Source organism: Anomaloglossus baeobatrachus, chromosome 2 (assembly GCF_048569485.1).
Source record: "Anomaloglossus baeobatrachus isolate aAnoBae1 chromosome 2, aAnoBae1.hap1, whole genome shotgun sequence".
NCBI lineage: Eukaryota > Metazoa > Chordata > Amphibia > Anura > Aromobatidae > Anomaloglossus > Anomaloglossus baeobatrachus.
In genome coordinates this window covers 436,283,452-436,306,298 of record NC_134354.1, presented here as the reverse complement: position 1 = coordinate 436,306,298, position 22,847 = coordinate 436,283,452, and the positions used below count along the sequence as shown (strand labels likewise).

At 44.0% G+C, this 22,847-nt stretch overlaps 1 protein-coding gene across 2 annotated transcripts in view; it reads right to left on the bottom strand.

Moving 5' to 3' along the window:
* The window catches only part of LOC142290230 (uncharacterized), a 114,080-nt gene that overhangs the window by 19,563 nt on the left and 71,670 nt on the right, over positions 1-22,847 (bottom strand). For both annotated transcript variants that reach the window (XM_075334181.1, XM_075334182.1), the window contains exons 3-4: positions 16,279-16,333; positions 7,040-7,211 (exon numbers count right to left, since the gene is read on the bottom strand). In XM_075334181.1, coding sequence (XP_075190296.1) covers positions 7,040-7,211; positions 16,279-16,333 — 227 coding nt within the window. The remainder of the gene's footprint in view (positions 1-7,039; positions 7,212-16,278; positions 16,334-22,847) is intronic.

Sequence of the window (22,847 nt, the reverse complement as noted above, 5' to 3'; positions counted from 1 at the left end):
GGTTATTGTCCATCTGTACTATGAAGCGCCGTCCGATCAACTTTGCGGCATTTGGCTGAATCTGGGCTGAAAGTATATCCCGGTACACTTCAGAATTCATCCGGCTACTCTTGTCTGCTGTTATGTCATCAATAAACACAAGTGACCCAGTGCCATTGAAAGCCATGCATGCCCATGCCATCACGTTGCCTCCACCATGTTTTACAAAGGATGTGGTGTGCCTTGGATCATGTGCCGTTCCCTTTCTTCTCCAAACTTTTTTCTTCCCATCATTCTGGTACAGGTTGATCTTTGTCTCATCTGTCCATAGAATACTTTTCCAGAACTGAGCTGGCTTCATGAGGTGTTTTTCAGCAAATTTAACTCTGGCCTGTCTATTTTTGGAATTGATGAATGGTTTGCATCTAGATGTGAACCCTTTGTATTTACTTTCATGGAGTCTTCTCTTTACTGTTGACTTAGAGACAGATACACCTACTTCACTGAGAGTGTTCTGGACTTCAGTTGATGTTGTGAACGGGTTCTTCTTCACCAAAGAAAGTATGCGGCGATCATACACCACTGTTGTCATCCGTGGACGCCCAGGCCTTTTTGAGTTCCCAAGCTCACCAGTCAATTCCTTTTTTCTCAGAATGTACCCGACTGTTGATTTTGCTACTCCAAGCATGTCCACTATCTCTCTGATGGATTTTTTCTTTTTTTTCAGCCTCAGGATGTTCTGCTTCACCTCAATTGAGAGTTCCTTAGACCGCATGTTGTCTGGTCACAGCAACAGCTTCCAAATGCAAAACCACACACCTGTAATCAACCCCAAACCTTTTAACTACTTCATTGATTACAGGTTAACGAGGGAGACGACTTCAGAGTTAATTGCAGCCCTTAGAGTCCCTTGTCCAATTACTTTTGGTCCCTTTAAAAAGAGGAGGCTATGCATTACAGAGCTATGATTCCTAAACCCTTTCTCCGATTTGGATGTGAAAACTCTCATATTGCAGCTGGGAGTGTGCACTTTCAGCCCATATTATATATATAATTGTATTTCTGAACATGTTTTTGTAAACAGCTAAAATAACAAAACTTGTGTCACTGTCCAAATATTTCTGGACCTAACTGTATGTACAATAGGGGTGAGGGGTTATATTTTTTTGTTTTGTCTTCTCTTGCCCTCTTTCCATCCCATTTCCTTCTTTTCTCTTCTTTCTTTTCATTCCCTTTTCTATATCTTTCCTGTTTATCTATAAACGTATTGAAGGCATTGGTAAATGACTTCTTCCTCAAAAATGTGTAGAAGATTTGGTTCTAGATAACAACTGTTGTACTCTTACTTTTCAAGAATTTCTGTGTACACTGTGGATGTTTTGACATGTTATGTTTGTATGGACAATTTTGTTGCTCTTTTAAAACTTTAATAAAAGAGATTCAACATAAAATATTTACAAAAATGTGAGAAGTGTACTCACTTTTGTGATATTCTGTATATGATATAATGAATGTGAAGCCACCACTACTATAAACTAGGGTCATAGCACATTGAATGTAAGACGTAACCCACAGATGGAGGGCTATGTGCTAGATTAACCAATACAGCATTTGAATGTTGCCAAGAGCTGTTTTACATATTCCATTTCTCCCTTGATCCTACCATAGGCCAAATTTTAGTTAAAGTAAATATTAATAGAGTTGTGTAAACTCTTTCCTCATCCTTCCTCTGCTTAAATTCTGCTATTAAATTATTCAGACCCAGTAGATTATAACCTGTTGGTAGATCACTGACAGCTTGTAAATATAATCACCAGCCTTTCTGATGCATTTACGGCACAAGATACTTGTGACCAATGTAATGAATGCAGTGGTCACCTATGCATGGTTGGCATGTCATCACCGCTGTACCAGACAAAAACACTGATGGGGTAAAAAAGTGGGATGGGGATTTACCAGACAAAACATTTTCTTTATATTACCATAGCGCCGCTTCTTTCTGTATGAAGAGTTCTTTTTAAATTGTTATTTTTTTAGTAAATTCTATAAAACTACAATAGATCTCTACCTCACCGTGGTTGACTATTTTTGATTTAATGGCCCCATCTACAGAGAAACCAACAGATATATCTTCAGAAATCCCCACACACAGGAATGCTCAGCCAAGCAATCCTTTATTCTCTATGAGAGAGCTGGAGAAGTAGAACAAATTCAACAAGTCAGAGCCTTATAAACTGTGCTGTGCAAAAGTTTTAGGCAGCTTAAAAAAAAATGTAAAGTAAGAATGCTTTCAAAAATAGAAATGTTAATAGTTTATTTTTATCAATTAACAAAATACAAAATGAATGAATAAAAGAGAAGTTTAAATCAAATGAATATTCAGTGTGACCATCCTTTATCTTCAAGACAGCATCACTTCTTCTAGGTACACTTGCACACAGTTTTTGACGGAACTCGACAGGGACGTTGTTCCAAATATCTTGGGAGAGATACCCACAGATCTTCTGTGGATGTACACTTGTACAAATCCTTCTGTCTCCTCATGTAAATCCAGGATGACACAATATTGACATCAGGCCAAGACATCACTTCAAAGACAGTTATTAATGACATTGTCCAAATGTGTGAGGTTATTGTCCTGCTGCAAAATAAATATGGCTGTATTGGTCATCATGAAAGACACCATTAATCCAAACCAAATCCAAAACTCCATTTGCTGAAATGCAGGCCCAAACTTGCAAGGAACTTCTATCATGCTTCACTGTTGCCTATAAACACTCATTAGGCTATGTACGCACTAGAAAATGGACTTTTCTTAAGAAAAATCTACACCCTCTGGCAGAATACCGCACCCACGTCAAAAAACGCACCCGCATTTTTTTCCGCTGTTTGCCACAGTTTTTCCGCAGGTTGGTCCCTGGTAAACCATTATCTATGGCAAAAACCGCAAGTAGCTGCAGAAAAGAAGTGACATGCTCATTCTTTTTGCTACAGAAATTCTGCAGCAAAACCTGTAAGGGAAAAAAAACAGTGTGCACACAGCATTTTTTTTTACCATACGTTTTGCTGGGGAATGACTGCAGAAAGGTTATGAACATTTTCTTCAGCAATTCATGCAGCAAAACCGCGGCAAAAACCACAGCGTGCACAAAGGGCCTTATAGTCCTGCTTTCCATGGCTTTTAGCAGTGAAACTGCCTTGAGTTGCAGCCAAATGTTGCAAATTTTGACTCATCTATCAGGAGCACCTGCTGCCATTTAGGCTACTTTCACACTTGCGTTGGACGGCTTCCGTTGCTATCCGCAGCCTTGAGGAATTACGGTAACCATTGCAGGAAACCGTTATATTCCTCATAGACTTCTATTAGCTACGGATAGCAACGGATGGTCTTGCATTTCATCCGCTGCACGACGCAACGTCGTTATTTTGACGATGAGTCGGGCTGAAGGAACACTGCATGTAGCGTTTTTTGTGTCGTTAAAATAGCGCACCTTGACGGATTCTGTTGGAATCCGCCACGGTGTCTAATGATTGTCTATGGTGGCGGTTTCTGCCGCTATGCACTAAGCGGCGGAATCCGCTGACGGATTTCGCCATGTTCTACTGCGCATGATCAGCATGTCAAGCAGAACGATCGAAATCATTTAAAATCACTCCTGGTCTCTCTCCACCCCTCTCTCGTACTCACCGATCACGGGCGCGACGCTGCACGGCTGTCACAAAGCTCCGGCGGCTTTTCCTCTTTTGAAAATTCCGGCCGCCCATTATTCAATCTCGTATTCACTGCTTTCCCTTCCACCGGCGCCTATGATTGGTTGCAGTGAGACAGCTGTCACTCAGCGTGGGGGCGTGTCTGACTGCAACCAATCACAGCCGCCGGTGGGCGGGTCTATATCGTGCAGTACAATAAATAATTAAAAAAAAAAAACGGCGTGCGGTCCCCCCCAATTTTGATACCAGCCAAGGTAAAGCCACACGGCTGAAGGCTGGTATTCTCAGGATGGGGAGCCCCACATTATGGGGAGCCCCCAGCCTAAAAATATCAGCCAGCAGCCGCCCGGAATTGCCGCATCCATTAAATGCGACAGTCCCAGGACTCTACCCAGCTCATCCCGAATTGCCCTGATGCGGTGGCAATCGAGGTAATAAGGAGTTAATGGCATCCCATAGCTGTCACTAAATCCTAGGTTAATCATGGCAGGCGTCTATGAGACACATTCCATGATTAACCTGTAAGTGAAAGTAAATAAACACATACACCCGAAAAAACCTTTATTTGGAATAAAAGACAAAAAAAACACCCTCTTTCACCACTTTATTAAAATCCCCAAAATACCCCTCCAGGTCCAGCGTAATCCTCACGAGGTCGCGCAACGCTTTCACGTCTGCTACATGAAGCTGACAGGAGCGGCCGTAGAACACCGCCGCTCCTGTGAGCTCCACGCAGCAACTGAAGTGAATCGCGCTGTCAGCAGGGACGTCACTGAGGTAATGCCTGTGTGCGCGCGGTGATGATGGGGGCTGTAGTGTCGGGATGTGTGCGGTGAAGATGGGGGCTGTAGTGTCGGGATGTGTGCGGTGAAGATGGGGGCTGTAGTGTCGGGATGTGTGCGGTGAAGATGGGGGCTGTAGTGTCGGGATGTGTGCGGTGAAGATGGGGGCTGTAGTGTCGGGATGTGTACAGTGAAGATGAGGGCAGTAGTGTCAGGATGTGTGCGGTGAAGATGATGGCTGTAGTGTCGGGATGTGTGCGGTGAAGATGAGGGTTGTAGTGTCGGGATGTGTGAGGTGATGATGGGGGCGGTATGTGCGGTGATGTAGGAGGTAATGTCGGGATGTGTGCGGTGAAGATGAGGGCTCTCTCTCTTGGCTAAAGAAAAACTAAACGCAACGCGTTATCTCACTGGAATCTTCTCATTTCAAAGGGAAGTAAGCATGATACGTCTTTAATCTGCTGCAATATGTCTTCTTAAGCGGGCTTTACACGCTGCAACATCGCTAATGCGGAGTCGTTGGGGTCACGGATTTTGTGACGCACATCCGGCCGCATTAGCGATGCCGTTGCGTGTGACACCGATAAGCGATTTTGCATCGTTGCAAAACAGTGCAAAATCGCTAATCGGCGACACGGGGGTCCATTCTCAATTATCGTTACTTCAGCAGTAACGAGGTTGTTCGTCGTTCCTGCGGCAGCACACATCGCTGCGTGTGACGCCGCAGGAGCGAGGAAGCTCTCCCTACCTGCCTCCCGGCCGCTATGCGGAAGGAAGGAGGTGGGCGGGATGTTACGTCCCGCTCATCTCCGCCCCTCCGCTGCGATTGGGCGGCGGTTCAGTGACGTTTCAGTGACGTCGCTGTGACGCCGCACGGACCGCCCCCTTAGAAAGGAGGCGGTTCGCCGGTCACAGCGACGTCGCCGGACAGGTAAGTATGTGTGACGGCTCTGGGCGATGTTGTGCGGCACGGGCAGCGATTTGCCCGTGTCGCGCAACAGATGGGGGCGGATACCCACACTAGCGATATCGGGACCGATATCGCAGTGTGTAAAGTAGCCTTTAGCCGATCACTGCATCTACAGTCCTCAACATTGTCCATTTCTTGGTGCTTCTTCAAAAGAGTTTAAAAGCACATCTTGAAACCCCAGTATGCTTGCATTGGAGAGACCTTGCTAAAGTAGCTTAACTACCTTGTGTATTGCTGCTGTGCTCAGTCTTGCCATACAGGTAAAATATATCTTTGTACCTTGTTAGCCAGTAGAGATTGTTAGCTAGTAGAGAGTGCTAAGAGCCATTTACACACTGTGACATCGCTAACGATTTATCGTCGGGGTCACGTTGTTTGTGACGCACATCCGGCGTTGTTAGCGACATCGCAGCATGTGAGACCTATGAGCGACCTTAAACGATCGCAAAACAGACCTGTGAGAGGTCGTTCACTTACCATTTATTCATCGTTCCTGCTATGTGTGACACCGCAGGAACGAGGAACAACATTGCACCTGCGGCCGGCGGTAATGAGGAAGGAAGAAGGTGGGCGGAATGTTAGTTCCGCTCATCTTCGCCCCTCTGCTTCTATTGGGCGGCCGCATAGTGATGTCGCTGTAATGCCGAACGAACCGCCCCGTTAGAAAGGAGGCGGTTCGCCGGCAACAGCGACGTCGCTAGGCAGGTAAGTATGTGTGACGGGTGTTAGTGACGTTGTGCGCCACGGGCAGTGATTTGCCCATGACGCACAACTGACGGGGGCGGGTACGCTCGCTAGCGATATCGGTACCGATATCGTAGCGTGTAAAGTACCCTTTAGTCAGTCTTCCCATGACAGAGGTGGAAGAGAAGATATGGCTCTAACAAAGTCTGATCTGAACTTCATCAAGTCTGTCTGGGATTATAGGATTATATTGAAAGACAGAAGGATATGATTTAAATTTCTGTTTTGCTCATTCACTTTGCATTTTGATAAAGAATCACACCCACTTTTTTATTGATTAAATATGTGTGTATGTGCATGTAATGTAGTGTGAATGGGTTATTATACTCATCTACTGCTCCTCTCTCCAGTGTCCAGCTCCAGTTTTGTCAGTGACGTCACCATAAATTAGACCTGCTGATTCATCTTGCACGTTCTGCGTGAGCCGAAAGTATCGTATACAATGAAAGCCGATGGAACCTCGTTCTGAAGCTCCCCAGAGTTACATTGTAAGTGTCACTTCTGGTTCTGACGTCACTGACAAGAGGAGAAGACCTGCGCTGGACACTGGAGAGAGCAGCAGTAGGTGAGTATATTAATACAGTCACACTACACTACATGCACATACTCACACATGTGCTTTTTCAATTGAGAAAAATAAACTATTCTCACTTCTTTCGAAAATCGAAAGCATTGTTATTTTGCAGCACAATGTCATCTGTTGAGGGTAGAGTCAGACACATTATACTGTTAGATGATCCCACTGTTATTGGTGGTTTTGGTTGACTTTAGTGATAATAATATCCTTACCAGTTACATTACGATATTTCTTACATTCACAAAATTGTAACCTTACAATGGTGAAGCTACTTACCAACAATGCATTATAGGAAGTAAGGGTTTGTTTGCTTTCTCGGGAACTAATTCTTAAGCCTTTTAGTATTCGTAGTTTTTTTATTGCAAGGCCAAGTGGTGGATTATATCCTTCTTCCCAAGTGCCTATATCATCCCATATCTGATTTAACATGGATATATAGGAAGCAGACCTATTAAAATGCATGAAATAAACCAAATATTTTTAATATATTAAGTATATTTTTCATGAATAAAATAGTTTTTGATTCAGATTTTTTAATAAATATTTTTTAAGGCCCTGTGCGCACTGGAAAATGGAATTTTCTCCAGAAAATTCTGCAGGCACTGAAAGATTACCGCGACAAACCGCAACCGAAAACCGCATGCGGTTTGCCGCGGTTTTACCGCGGTATTGTTCGCGGTATTGCCGCGGTTTTGCCGCGTAGGGGTTGGTACATGTGTTTTATTGCATTCAATGCAATAAAGCACATTGAAAAAAAAATAATAATAATTTCCTTCTGAGATAGATAGCAGACAGATAAATAGATAAATAGACAGATAGAAGAATAGATAGAAGGATAGATAGACAGAGGGATAGACAGATAGGGGACAGATCACTGCATTTCTCCCGAGCGGTAGTGAGTTCACATTACTGGACGTGGGAAATGCCCTGTGGTTACCTCTGCAGGCTCGCTGCGAGGCTGCATTCAGCAATGTGTCAGTGTCAGTCGCGGCTGGATGCAAACATCACAGGACGTGGATTGCGCGGAGCTGTGTGTTTGGGAGGGGTTAAGAAACGGGTGAACGAGGAGGCTTATTTGTGTTTTATTTAAAATAAAGGATTTTTCGTTGTGTGTGTTTTTTTCACTTTACTTACGGGTTGATCATGTCAGCTGTCTCATAGACGCTGCCATGATCAAGCCTGGACTTGGTGGCAGCGATCCACCGCCATTAACTCCTTATTACCCCGACTGCCACTGCATCACGGCAGCAGGAAGAGCCGGGGATACTCCGGTACTGTCGCATAATGCATGCGACAGTCCCGGGGCAGCTGCGGCTGATATTCTCGGCTGCGGGAGGGGGCGGGACATTAACCTTGCCCCTCACCCTCCCCAGCCTGAGACTACCGGGCCGCCGCTGTGTGCTTACCTCGGCTGAAAGGTAAAAATACGGCGGAGCCCACGTGTTTTTTTTTTCTATATTTCCGTTTGATTTGTATGTGTAGTCTATATGTCTGTGTGTGAGTGATGTGTGTGTGTGTTCTATGTCTGTGTGTGTGATGTGTCGGTGTTCTATGTCTGTGTCTGTGCTGTGTGTATGTCTGCTCCGCTTCCTCTTCCTGTAATGACATCACTTCCCTGCGGGATTTCACGATTACATTGCAGTCAATGGAGTGAAATCCCGCAGGGACCTGCGGAAAAGAAGTGACATGCAATTGTTTTTGCTGCGGGAATCCCGCAGCAAAACATGCAGCTATCAAATTCCGCATAGTGCGCACAGCATTTTTTTTCCCCATAGGTTTTGCTGGTGAATCACTGCAGAGATGTTATGAACATTTTCTGCAGCAAAACATGTAGCAAAACCGCAGGAAATCCGCGGGAAAAAACGGTAAGTGCGCACAGGGCCTAAAGGCCCTGTCACACACAGAGATAAATCTGTGGCAGATCTGTGGTTGCAGTGAAATTGTGGACAATCAGTGCCAGGTTTGTGGCTGTGTACAAATGGAACAATATGTCCATAATTTCACTTCAACCACAGATCTGCTAAAGATTTATCTCTGTGTGTGACGGGGCCTTTAGAGTATCATCTGAAAATTGCAGAAGATAATAGAAAAAGAAATGCAAATACAGAGTTGAATTATTAAGCTATTTAAAAGCTGCAGGATCAATAAATTGCAAACACCTATCTTTATAAGACACCCATTTTATGACCTATTCTGAAAGGTTTCGTTTACACTAACAAATGCAATTGGTGAATATTTACTGATCGGGCGACTGATTAAAAACCTGTTTACACAGGTAGATTGGGCTAAACGATGCCCACAGAACAATCTGTAACAGATCATTCAGTGCATATCAGCTGCCAATGCTCTCAGATACATCAGTCCTATATACACAAGATGTGCAGTCGAGACCAATGGTTTTTAAGATTAAAAATCATTTCACCTGACAAACGAGCATTTCATATCCTGTTTACACTGTAAGACTATAGGCCCAGTCACACACAACGACTTACCAGCGATCCCGAAAATGATGCGACCTGATAGGGATCGCAGGTAAGTCGCTGAGAGGTCGCAGGTGAGATGTCACACATTCAGATCTTACCAGCGATGCAGGAACAATACAGGTGGCAGTAGCGACCTGTATAACGATCTCAGCAGTCACTGTGACCCTGTCACACAGTGTCAAACACAGCGGTGTCCTGCCCAGCAGGACATTGCCTTTGAAGAAAATGGCCTGGACCATTCTGCAATGATTAGAGATCTCACAGCAGGGGCCTGATCGCTGGTAGGTGTCACACATAACAAGATCGCTAACAGGATCGCTACTGCGTCACAGAAACCGTGACTCAGCTGCGATCTCGCTAGCGATCTCGTTATGTGTGACGGTACCTTATAGTAAAATGAGTGTCCCTAGAAATGCTCAGAAATGCTTAGTTTCGAAGATATAACAGTACCTGTAATTTACACAGTATAAAAGCATTATGCAGTGCTATACACAGAATATACATACACATCTTAGGGCCAATGGCATAGGAAGACAATATCAGTATGTTTTATGAGTGTGGAAGATGGAATGTTTACTACAATGTTTGGTAAGGTCCACGTATAATAACATATACATTTTTATTTAAAGAATACCATAGTAAATACCATAAAAGCAATAGTATCAGGCGATAGGCTACAAACAAGCATAAACGTGTTCGGGAGACTCGCCCGAACATTTTGTAAAGTTCGAGTTCAGGTTCTAAGATAATGCGAACTTGCGTCCGAACACTGAACTTGGACTTTACAGTTATGGGATGGGGTGGGCTGTAAAATAAAGAATACAGTTAATAATAAACATTGTCATTATATTTACAGGTCCCGCAACGCTTCCTGCAGACTCTGTCTCCCCCTGCTTCTGCTGCCGAGTCCGATAATCGCTGTGCCCTCTTGGTAACCACCGCTGACGATAGGACCTTCCATGACATCATAGCCATGTGACCAGTCACGTGTGAATTTATATTATCTGATTGGCTACAGACTGGTCACATGACTATGACGTCATGCAAGGTCCTGCAGGATCAGTGTCTCAGTGCTCGCCGGTACTCGGTGCTTGCCCAAGCATCTCAGTACTCAATATACTCGGCAAGTGAGGAATACCAGCGAGATGCTCGGACACATTCTTGGCTCCCCCTCCCTGCATGTTGGCGCTCTTTACAGAATCAGCCCACATGCAGGGATTGGCTACCACACACTAATTTCAGCTAGCCGGTGAATAGCGGCGCCGGGAATCAGGTGATCGGAGATTACCGTTGCTATAGTAACCCACTCGTTAGGTTACTATGGCGATGGCAGCGGTAATGTCCCCACTTACCAACCCACAGCCTTTGCTCATTCATTGAGTGATTAGACTGCACGGGGAGCAGGAGTGTTCTTCCTCCCCCCATGCATTCTAATATAGCAGAGCTGCTTCGGTTGAAGAAGACAGTAGACCAGTATCGTAGAGGGGTGGGAGGGAGTAATAAAGATGGAGTCCCTAAGTGTGTATGTGTATTTATTTCTAATAAAGTATTTTTTCTCTGTGTGGATTCTTAATGGCTGGGTCAAACTTAGCCTGACATTAAAAATCTCTGGCTTAACACTAGCTGGTAAAACAAAGCTGGAATTAACCCCTTATTACCCAGCGTGCCACACGGCATCAGGGCTGCTGAAAGAGTTGGATACAGCGCCAGAAAATGGCGCTTCTATGAAAGCGCCATTTTCTGGGGCGGCTGCGGACTGCAATTCGCAGCGGGGGGGGCCCAAAAGCTTGGGCCAACCTGCACTACGGATTCCAATCCCCAGCTGCCTAGTTGTACCTGGCTGGACACAAAAATTGGATGAAGCCCACATCGTTTTTTTAAAATTATTTCATGAAAAAAGGGCTTCCCTATATTTTTGGTTCCCAGCCGGGTACAAATAGGCAGCTGGGGGTTGGGAGCAGCCCGTACCTGCCTGCTGTACCTGGCTAGCATAGAAAAATATGGCGAAGCCTATGTCATTTTTTTTTCTAGTTTTTTGGCAAAAAACTTTAAAAAAAAAAAAAAAATAAGAGCTTCCCTGGATTTTCCACCAAGCAGTGGGTGTTACCAGCCAGTAGCTGTTTGGATTACCCTTAGCTAGCAACAGAAAATGCAGCGGGAGCTTACACATTCTGTGTCGGGTCTGTGATTGCCTGACATCACAGTACTGTAAAAATAAATAAATCATTAAAAAAATGATATAGCGCTCCGCGGTATTTTTGATTCTCAGCTCAGATAAAGCAGATGGCTATGGGCTGCCACCCCCCGCTGCCTGATTTACCTTGGCTGGCGATCAAAATACCACCATGAATTTCTAGGAAACAGTAAAAAAAAAACCAACAAAAAAACACAGACATAACACAGAATTTTTTTTTATTAGAAATAAAACAAAACATAAATAAATAAAAAAAACAAACATTTAGCAACTCCATCTTCATTATCAAAAAAATCCTTAATCCGACGTAATCCACTGGGACAGCAATGTCAACTCTGCTTCATCACTGTGCACAGACACAGTCTATACACAGTGAGAAGCAAAGGGAACCATGTCAGCTCTGCTATATCACTCTGCACAGAGCGATGAAGTAGGCTGACAGTGGGGGGGATGATTGCACTTGCATCTCGCATTGCATCACCCCACTCTCCAGACAGCAGTGCCTCAGCTGCATTTAAATAAATGCAGATGACCCGCTGCTGTCGGGAGATTGTGTGCCGTGATGCGATACGACAATTGCATCACGGTTCACCAGGACCTTTGATGACGTCATAGTCATGTGACCAGTCTGTAGCCAATGAAATAATACAACATTCACACGTGACTGGTCACATGGGTATGACATCACGGAAGGTCCTGTATCTCAGTGATGTAACTCAGTGCTGGTTACCGGGCAGCACCACAATGATCGGACAGTCGCGAAGCGGCTGGGAGACAGAGTCTGTAGGACGCATCGTGGGACCTGTAAGTATGATCATAATGTTTTTTAATAATGTGCTTTTTTTTCAGCCCCTGGACACGAACTAGACCCGAACTGTTAACACAAACTTCCCAGGAAAGCTTGTGTTCGGGATCGTGTTCACGAACACCATGTGTTCGGTACGGGCCCTAAAATTTACAGTTCGGGTTCGCCCATACCTAGTCATTTCTAAACCCTTACTCCAATTGAGATGTGAATAAGCTCAAATTAAAGTGGAAAGTCTGCCCTTTAAGCTCATGTTGATTATATAACTGTATCTTGAATGTGTTTTGGTAAACAGCTAAAATGCCAAAACTTGTGTCACTGTCCAAACATTTCTGGACCTAACTGTATGTACAGTTGAAATCAGAAGTTTCCATCACCGCTCCATAAAGACATACAGTATATGGATGTTTTTATCACTATCTGACATGAAATCAGAATAAACCTTTCCCGTTTTAGGTCAATTGGGATTACCAAAATTATTTATATTTGCCAAATGCCAGAATAATGAGAGAGAAAGAATGTTTTAAGGCATTTTTATTACTTTCTGCAAAGTCAAACATTTACATACACTAAGCGTACTATGCCTTTAAACATTATGGGACAGCCCATATGATGGTGTCATGTCTTTTAAAGCTTCTTAAAAGGTTTATGAGCAACATCTGAGTTAATTAGAGACACACCTGTGGATGTATTTTAATGCACACCTGAAAACACACTGCGTCTTTGTGAAGCATAATAGGAAAGTCAAAAAGAAATCAGCCAAGATCTCAGGAACAGAATTGTGGACTTGCAAAAGTCTGGTTTAACCTTGGGTGCAATTTCCAGATACCTGAAGGTGCCTGTGGTTCTGTGTACCAGAGATGAAATTGCTTTGGTTAGACATGTTCATATCAACTCAAGAACAAAAGCAAAAGACCTTGCGAAGATGCTGGCGGAAGCTGGTAAGATTGTGTCATTATCCACAGTGAAACGAGTATTGTATCAACATGGGCTGAAAGGCCACTCTGCCAGGAAGAAGCCATTACTCCAAAAGAAGCATAAAAAAGCCAGATTAATAAGGAACAAAAACATTAACTTTTGGAGACATGTCCTGTGGTCTGAAAAAACTAAAATTAAACTGTTTGGCCATAATGACCATGTTTACATATGGAGGAAAGAGGGAGAAGCTTTGAAGCCTAAGAACACCATCTCAACTGTGAAACACGGGGGTGGCAGCATCATGTTGTGGGGTTGTTTTGCTGCAGGAGGGACTGGTGTACTTCACAAAATAGATGGCATTATGAGGAAAGAACATTATGTGGCAATATTGAAGCAACATCTCAAGACATCAGACATAAAGACTTAAAGCTTGGGCAAAAATGGGTCTTTCAAATGGACAATGACCTGAAGCATACTGCCAAACTGGTTACAAAGTGGCTTAAGCATAACAAAGTTAATGTTTTGGAGCGGCCATCACAAAACCCTGATCCTATTCAAAATTTATGGGAAAAGCTAAAAAGGCAGGTGCAAGCAAGACGACTTATAAACATGGCTCAATTACACCAGTTCTTTCAGGAGGAATGGGCCCAAATTCCTACCAATTACTGTAAGAAGCTTATGGAAGGATATCCAAAACATTTGACCTTAGTCATACAGTTAAAGGGCAATGGTACCAAATACTAATGAAATGTATGTATTTGTTTGACTTTGCAGAAAGTAGTAAAAATGCCTTAAAACATTCTTGCTCTCATTATTCTGGCATTTTGCAAATATAAATAATTTTGGTAATCCTAATTGACCTAAAACAGGAAAGGTTTATTCTAATCTCATGTCAGATAGTGAGAAAAACATGCATATGTGTCTTTTTAGATAGATAGTGTATGTAAACTTCTGGTGTCAATCAACTCTATATATATATATATATATATATATATATATATATATATATATATATATATATATATATATATATATACAGTCATATGAAAAAGTTTGGGCACCCCTATTAATCTTAACCTTTTTTCTTTATAACAATTTGGGTTTTTGCAACAGCTATTTCAGTTTCATATATCTAATAGCTGATGGACTGAGTAATATTTCTGGATTGAAATGAGGTTTATTGTACTAACAGAAAATGTGCAATCCGCATTTAAACAAAATTTGACCGGTGCAAAAGTATGGGCACCCTTATCAATTTCTTGATTTGAACACTCCTAACTACGGTTTACTGACTTACTAAAGCACTAAATTGGTTTTGTAACCTCATTGAGCTTTGAACTTTATAGGCAGGTGTATCCAATCATGAGAAAAGGTATTTAAGGTGGCCACTTGCAAGTTGTTCTCCTATTTGAATCTCCTATGAAGAGTGGCATCATGGGCTCCTCAAAACAACTCTCAAATGATCTGAAAACAAAGATTATTCAACATAGTTGTTCAGGGGAAGTATACAAAAAGTTGTCTCAGAGATTTAAACTGTCAGTTTCCACTGTGAGGAACATAGTAAGGAAATGAAAGAACCCAGGTACAGTTCTTGTTAAGCCCAGAAGTGGCAGGCCAAGAAAAATATCAGAAAGGCAGAGAAGAAGAATGGTGAGAACAGTCAAGGACAATCCACAGACCACCTCCAAAGACCTGCAGCTTCATCTTGCTGCAGATGGTGTCAATGTGCATCGGTCAACAATACAGCGCACATTGCACAAGGAGAAGCTGTATGGGAGAGTGATGCGAAAGAAGCCGTTTCTGCAAGCACGCCACAAACAGAGTCGCCTGAGGTATGCAAAAGCACATTTGGACAAGCCAGTTACATTTTGGAAGAAAGTCCTGTGGACTGATAAAACAAAGATTGAGTTGTTTGGTCATACAAAAAGGCGTTATGCATGGAGGCAAAAAAACACGGCATTCAAAAAAAAGCACTTTCTACCCACAGTAAAATTTGGTGGATGTTCCATCATGCTTTGGGGCTGTGTGGCCAATGCTGGCACCGGGAATCTTGTTAAAGTTGAGGGTTGCATGGATTCAACTCAGCATCAGCAGATTCTTGACAATAATGTGCAAGAATCAGTGACGAAGTTGAAGTTACGCAGGGGATGGATATTTCAGCAAGACAATGATCCAAAACACTGCTCCAAATCTACTCAAGTATTCATGCAGAGGAACAATTACAATGTTCTGGAATGGCCATCCCAGTCCCCAGACCTGAATATCATTGAAAATTTGTGGGATGATTTGAAGCGTGCTGCCCATGCTCGGCGACCATCAAACTTAACTGAACTGGAATTGTTTTGTAAACAGGAATGGTGAAATATACCTTCATCCAGGATCCAGGAACTCATTAAAAGCTACAGGAAGCGACTAGAGGCTGTTATTTTTGCAAAAGGAGGATCTACAAAATATTAATGTCACTTTTATGTTGAGGTGCCCATACTTTTGCACCGGTCAAATTTTGTTTAAATGTGGATTGCACATTTTCTGTTAGTACAATAAACCTCATTTCAATCCAGAAATATTACTCAGTCCATCAGTTATTAGATATATGAAACTGAAATAGCTGTTGCAAAAACCCAATTTGTTATAAAGAAAAAAAGTTAATATTAATATATTAATAGGGGTGCCCAAACTTTCTCATATGACATATATATATATATGTATATATATATATATATATATATATATATATATATATATATATATATGTATATATATATATATATATATATATATATATATATATATATATATATATAGTTGATATCACTGGATTCTTAAATGTCCAGTCTATCAAAATGTTATATGAATTAACAACTGCTGCGAATGCATTGATAGAAAAAACGATAATTACCCATTCATACACCATTACACTCTTTTATGAAGATGTGTTTTTTCTAAATTAAAAGATTTTTGCACCCAGTTTAGCAAGTGCCACATTTTACTTTTATTTTTATGTTTTCCAACAATATAGTGTTGAGCCTAAGCACATTCATAGTCTTCCTATCTGTTAGAAATGGCAGGTAGGTGTCACAAAACTCAGAAAGAATTACCGTAGATTAATACTTACTCGCAGTCAAAACCATTTTCATCATCACTGTCATTTGTTCCAATGTAAAAATAGGCTGTAGTAAAAAATAAATAAATATATATATATACATTTTAAGATATTGATAATAAAACTGACCTTGTTTTTCAAAAACTGAATGAAAATAGCATGCAAAAAGCAACCTAGAATTATACCTTGGCTAAAATGCAAAAACATTTTTTTCTGAAGCACTGAATACAGATGACTGACTAATGCTGTATTATCTAATGTTAGCTAGCTTTAAGCCCCCCTCTCGTACACATTAGACTAATGTTGGCCAAACTCGCAGTAAGCAACATGTTCGGACGACATTCTAGTGGGTATGGGGGTGCTGGTAACTGATCGTCAGAGGAGATGTTGATCAGATGTGTCCGATTTCGGATTTCTGATGGCTTTGGTCTCCCAGATACATGCTGCTGGCAGAGGTGTATGTTGATAGCTTTCTTATAGAGTACCCAGCCGAGCAAGAGCTTCTGAGTATAGCAGAGACAGCAGAGATGACAGTCAGCCAAAGTATCATTCGACCAAGAGCAATCGGCAAAGGGGAAATTGTGGGGGGGTCAGTATGATGAAGAGGTGGCAAAGGAGTATGGAGAGGGGAAAGCATGTGGGGTTCAGTATGGAGAGTGGCGCAGCATTGGGAACGCATTATGTAGAGGGAAAAGCATGATGAGCTCAGTATGGAGAGTGTGGCTTCTTGGGGGGACTCAGTATGATGCAGGGCCAGTGGGGGGAGGGGGGGGTTAAGGGGAATCTGTCACCAGGTTTTAGCGACCTAATCTGAGAGAAGCATAACATAAGGGCAGAGATCCTGGTTCCAGCGGTGTTTCACTTACTGGGCTGCTTAGCATAGTTTTGATAAAATAACTGTTTAGATTATTGTTAGATAATATTCATGAGCTAATTCATGACCTCTGTACATTTGCTAGATCTACAGTAGAGAAAACATTGATTTTATCAAAATGAGAACAAACAGCTCAGAGTGACATCGCTGGAATCAGGATCTCAGTCTCTAAATAATCCTGCACTCAGATTAGGTGGTAAAAATCTGATGACAGTTTCAGTTTAATAGGGAGAAGGGGAAGCGTGGGGAGCTCAGAATGATAATGGGAAAGCATGGGGGGCTTAGTAGGATGAAGGGGCAGTGTGGACAAGGAGAAGCATGAGTTTCTCAGTTTAAAGAAGATCGAAGGATGGGAAGGCACAGTATGATGGAGGAGCAGTATAGGGGGCTCAGTAAAGAGAAGGGGCATCGCGGAGGGCTCAATATGGAGAAGAGGCAGCATACATGCATAGTATGTAGAAGGCAGTATGGGTGGGCTTAGTATGGAAAGAGGGCAGTGTGCCACCCCTGCAGTGGATCGAACCGCTCGGATCCATGTGATGACTTGTGGCTCAAGGGTCTCCGGACCCGGGGGCTTGGGGCCACTTCTAATCGTAAAAAGGTGTGGATGTGTGGGGGGGGGGGGGGAGTTATTTACAGGGGAGGTATAGTTCGTGACACCACTCATGGTCTTCGGTAATGAAGGGATACCGTCGCTGCCGATGGGAGTACCCGAGGTGATGGAGCGGGGCAGCAACGTGTCGTTGCCCTCCATGGGTAGGGGAAGGCCCCGGGACTCGGTGGGATGCCGTATAGTGCAGGGATCACTCAGGTACTCACTCAGTTAATAAGCAGACGCTGATAACCGGGTAAACCAAATCTCGGGGTATCGGTGCAACTTGAGGGGAGTTTAACTTCAACGTAGTGGCCCAGTAGTCTGAAACTTGCCGGGCCCCGCTCCCCACTGTGGCTAAGTGTGGGAGCCTGCTCTCAGTGCTCACACTTGGGATTTTCTTGGACCGTTTGTTTAGAAGGCCCTACCCCCCTCGTTGCGCTAGTGCCCCGATTCTGGAGCGGGTGGGAACAGATCATAAAGGCTCCGTTCTCCTCAGGTTAATTGCCGGGTTGCTTGAAGCTTCTCCCCGACCTAGGATCCGTGTACCCCGTCGTGCCTTCGGTCCCGGACTGGTGACAGTGCCAGGCTGCTGACCGTCCTCCTTGACAGGTTCAGGTACCTAGCCGCAATCCCCTGCGACTGGGGGTCCAACTCCTCTAGGTCCAGACCACCGTCTGCAACCTAGACAGCTTCTCTTGAGAGCCACCACTCCCAACCTCCTCTCACTCACTCCTCTCTTACTTCACTGACTACACTACTCACCTCCCCTCCTTGCCCCAGGTGGGCGACTCTATTCCACTCAAGCCGTCCACTGGTGTGTCTGGTGGGTGTGGTGCAGTGTGTATCTAGGATTTGATTTGCTGTTGGAGGCAACACCGTAAGATAGGGACCCAGAACCATGAGGGACTTGGAATACTGCACGGAAGGGCAGTTTGTGCAGTACCCTGTGACGACCTGATAGTCCAGGGGCGTCACAGCAGCAAGAAGCGGTCAGTATAGAGAAGTGGTAGCAACGGACAATCAGTATAGAGAAGGGACTGCATGGGGACTAAATGTGGAGAGAGGCCAGCATTGGGGGCTCAGTATTGAAAAGAGCAGCAAGAGGGGCTTAGTATGGAGAGAGGACAGCATGGGGCCTAATAATGAAAGAGGAAAGCATGGGAGGCTCAGGATGCAGAGGGCAGTGTGGAAGGCAATGGGTGGCTGAAAATTGAAAAAGTTTAATTGAAACGTTTGTTTCACTATAATCTTGAAGTGTAACCAGGCTGCCTGATGAAAGAGCAAAACACATGTCTGTTGTGTGAAATTATTTTTAAAGAAGTGCTACTATAAAATTTGTTTTATTCTATAAACCTGTGTAATGGTTATTAAAGAAGGACTCCCATTGAAATTTTTATCCTCTTAATATATTGCAGTCATCAAATATCGCACTATGTACTTACAATTGCTCATTCTGCCCAGTTAATTATTTTCTTTTTCATTAGGTCTACAGCATCATGCGATTAAAAACAGACTAGCTTTTTTTTCCCTGCATGAGTCATCACTGAAGAGTCCCCGGTAGGGGAGAGGAGTATAGTAGCTGGGTCAGTAGTTGAAGGGGGAATGACTCATGGAGGGAAAAAGACTTACTATTTATACATAAAGCTTAAAAGGATTCAGTTAGTCTGTTTTTAATCACGTGTAGTCACAGACCCAATGGAAAAAGTGAGGAATTAACTGGGTAGAAGGGAAAAATAAGCAATTGTAAGTACACAGTGCTATATAATATGACGGCTGCAATATATTAAGAGAATAAAAACTTTGATGGGAGTAGTTTAATATAAAAGGGTATTAATATAGAATGGTATTATATTCACAGGTGGAAGGGTATTAATATACTCACTCATTAGTCTTCCCCAGATACCAAGTAAATATTCCTTTATTTAATCAAGCAAACTTTAAAAACATGTATGCTAAAATCGGGTAAATGTAACACCCCTGGACTAGTCAGGTCGTCACAGGGTACTGCATGCTCTTTATCTCCAAGTGCTGCACTCAACCCCCATGGTTCTGGGTTCCCAACTTGCAGCACTGCCTCCATCAGCATCTAAAAATCCTAATCACACATCGCACCTTACCCTGTCAGGCACACCAGTGGGCTGCTAAGCTGGAATAGGGCCACCCACCTAGGGGTCAGGCAAGGAGGTGGGAGGTGATAAGTCAGTCGGCTCCAGGGGAGCAAAGAGTTGAGTGGTAGCCCTCAGACAGTGAGGAGCTAGGAGAAAGCTGGGAGTTGGAGCTCCCAGGGGAGAAGTAGATTGGCTTGCAGACGGTGGTCTGGACCCAGAGGAGTCGGAGACCCGGTCGCGGGATATTGTGACTGAGTGCCTGGCTTAGTCGAGGAGGATGGTCGGCAGCTGCAGTCCAATAGCCGGTCTGAGTCCGAAAGCACGTCGGGGTACTGGACTCTAGATCGGAGAGAGGCTTCAAACAACCCGGCAATTAACCTGCGGAGGACATGGCCTTTATGGACTGTTCCCACGAAGCTCAGAGATCGGGGGAACAAGCGCAACGAGGGGGATAGGGCTTTCCAAACAAAGCAGCCCACTGAAATCAAAAGCGTGAGCTCCTGAGAGCAAGCTCCTTTACTACCCATAGTAGGGAGCGGGGCCCAGACAGCTTTAAGCTTACGGGGCACTTGAACACTTTCTAAAATTCTGTGCAGGGAGGCAGGCTCTGGAACACCAGGCAGTACTGCAGGGGACGGAACCCGGACAAGCTCAACCAACGGAGCAGCGGCAACCAGAGACTTGGTTTACCACGTTGTCAGCGTCTGCTTTCCTTCTGAGTAAGTACCTGACCAGCCCCTGCTACCCACTACCCTGCGCTCCCCCTGCAATCCATCCCACCATCCAGAGTCCTGGGGCCTTTCCCTGCCCGTGGAGGGTAACATCATCGTGATCTAATGGAATAGGGTGTTTTCCCTTGGACACAGCACTATTTGGGTCTGCAGTGTGCTATTTATCAACAGGATCCCCTCTTTGAATCAGCCATTAGGCTACAAAGGGTTTTCCTGAACCACCATTGTAGTTTACTATTGGCCTCCTGAGGAACCCACTTCTGGGAGAAACGCGTTGAGGCTTGAAATTACCATTCTATTCACATCAATGAGATAAGTTTTTGAATTTTTCTCCCTACTGTCCACCTGCCACACCAATTTGTTTGTTGCACTTATCTTAGGCACTGCACCTTTTTTCCGGCAGGGACTTCAGGGGCAGGAGGGAAAGTCGTCGCGGAGTGGGGGCGCCATATCGCATTTTTAGGGTGCCAACCCCCGCTGTTAGGCAGTGCACAGATAGGTGCAGCTATTTAGGGCTATCAATCTATCCTGTGCACTTTTAGTAATCACGTTGTGGTTTTAAGTGATTTAATAAAGTATTTAAGTTTTATAGGGACAGTCTATGTGCATGTATGTTATCCGGGAAAGTCATCTGATTTTCTGCCAAATTATTTAAGGTTAAACATAGACCATGGCTACGGGACTGGCAGCGGCCAGCACGAACTTGTGCTTCTGTATATAGTAGCGCCCAGTGCGCCCACCAGAGTCATTTTTTTATGCCTCCAGGACTTCAACCCTGTCATGGAACCAAGTAGGAAGTGGCAGGTTTCAGGTTGTTTGGGTAGCGGGTTGAAGGGAGAGGGACATTGGGAATGGACTGTCGTAGGAAGGTGCTGCAGTGGAGTAGGCTGAGCTACCGACTGTCGCTACAACCAGTAGCGTTCCCATGGTTCTATTAATAAAAATGAACTCTACGAGTTTTATAACGTAACGTTTAAGTAATGTGTCTCCCCTGTGAGGGAAGTGAAATTGTCAATTAAACTTGTTATTTTTCTCTTTTCCAGTTAACAAAATAAACCTCTGAATGTCCTGTAGTTCGGGGACGAGCTATGTTTAACCAAGGGGGAATGTGACGCTCCTGGACTAGTCAGGTCATCACAGGGTACTGCATGCTCTTTATCTCTCAGTGCAGGACTCAACCCCCCAACGGCAGCGGCGGTACTCCCTATTACCGCACACCACGGGTGGCGTCACAAACTATCTAACTCCCCTGTAAATAACCCCCATCACGTTTTAGAGAGACCTTGAGTCCCCGGGTCCAGAGACCCTCGAACCACGAGTAGCGACACCTGGATCCGAGCGGTTCGACCGCTGCTGGTGCGGTACATAAAGGTTTACACATTATGACTCTGGTGGCTAACAAAAGAGTTTGTAATGATCATGCTCTGCTGGCCCGCCATCCCGCAGAGCCAGTTTTTAGCATTTGCTCTGTGGGACGATCTCCTGCAGAGCTGGCTTAACCTTTTTGTCCCCTCTGGGTTTACGGCCTCTCCCTGACCTCGATTTGGACCCCCCTCTGCTTTATTACAGAGCCGACCCTGCTGCAGCGATGCCAGTGATATTTTTTCTTTTGGCAAGTACTTGGCTCTGATCTGCTTGTGTCTTCCCTGATCCTGTCCCGCTATTAGTCCCCTCTTCCAGCTCTCCCGACTTCCTCCCTCTGCCTGTCTCTGCATTCCCTGAACTCCCCGTGACCCCGTGACCCCCTCCATCTCCATTCTGTTCTGCTCTTTCCGGTGTTCTGTCCTTCTCCCTCCGTTTACCTCCCTCTGTGTTACCCACCTTCTCCTCTCATACCCATCCCACTTATTTAGTTCATCCCTTCCTACTGACTGACTCCCTTGGTATACCGACTTCGGTTTGTGCTTTGACTCTGTCTCAGTTTTCCCTTTTGTCCTAATGTTACCTTTCAGTGCATCGACCTCGGCCTGTTTGTTACTCTCCACTAGGTTCTGCGCCACCTAGGCTTTTCGTCTATTAGTTCCTATCTGGTTGTGCTTGGGCGACACCTGGTGGTTCAGCCCTGAACTGCATCAGGTTAGCATCACAAGTTCTTCTACAAGTAAATATTTCAAATTCAATCATCCATGTTCAGAAAATATTTTAACAGTTTTTGCAGATTTGCTTAGTTTAATACATATGTTAAAACACATAACTTATTAAGTATACTGTGAAAAATTGTGGAATACTATACAACTTTATAGTTTTTAGGGGGTGTTTGGGTGGCAACAATT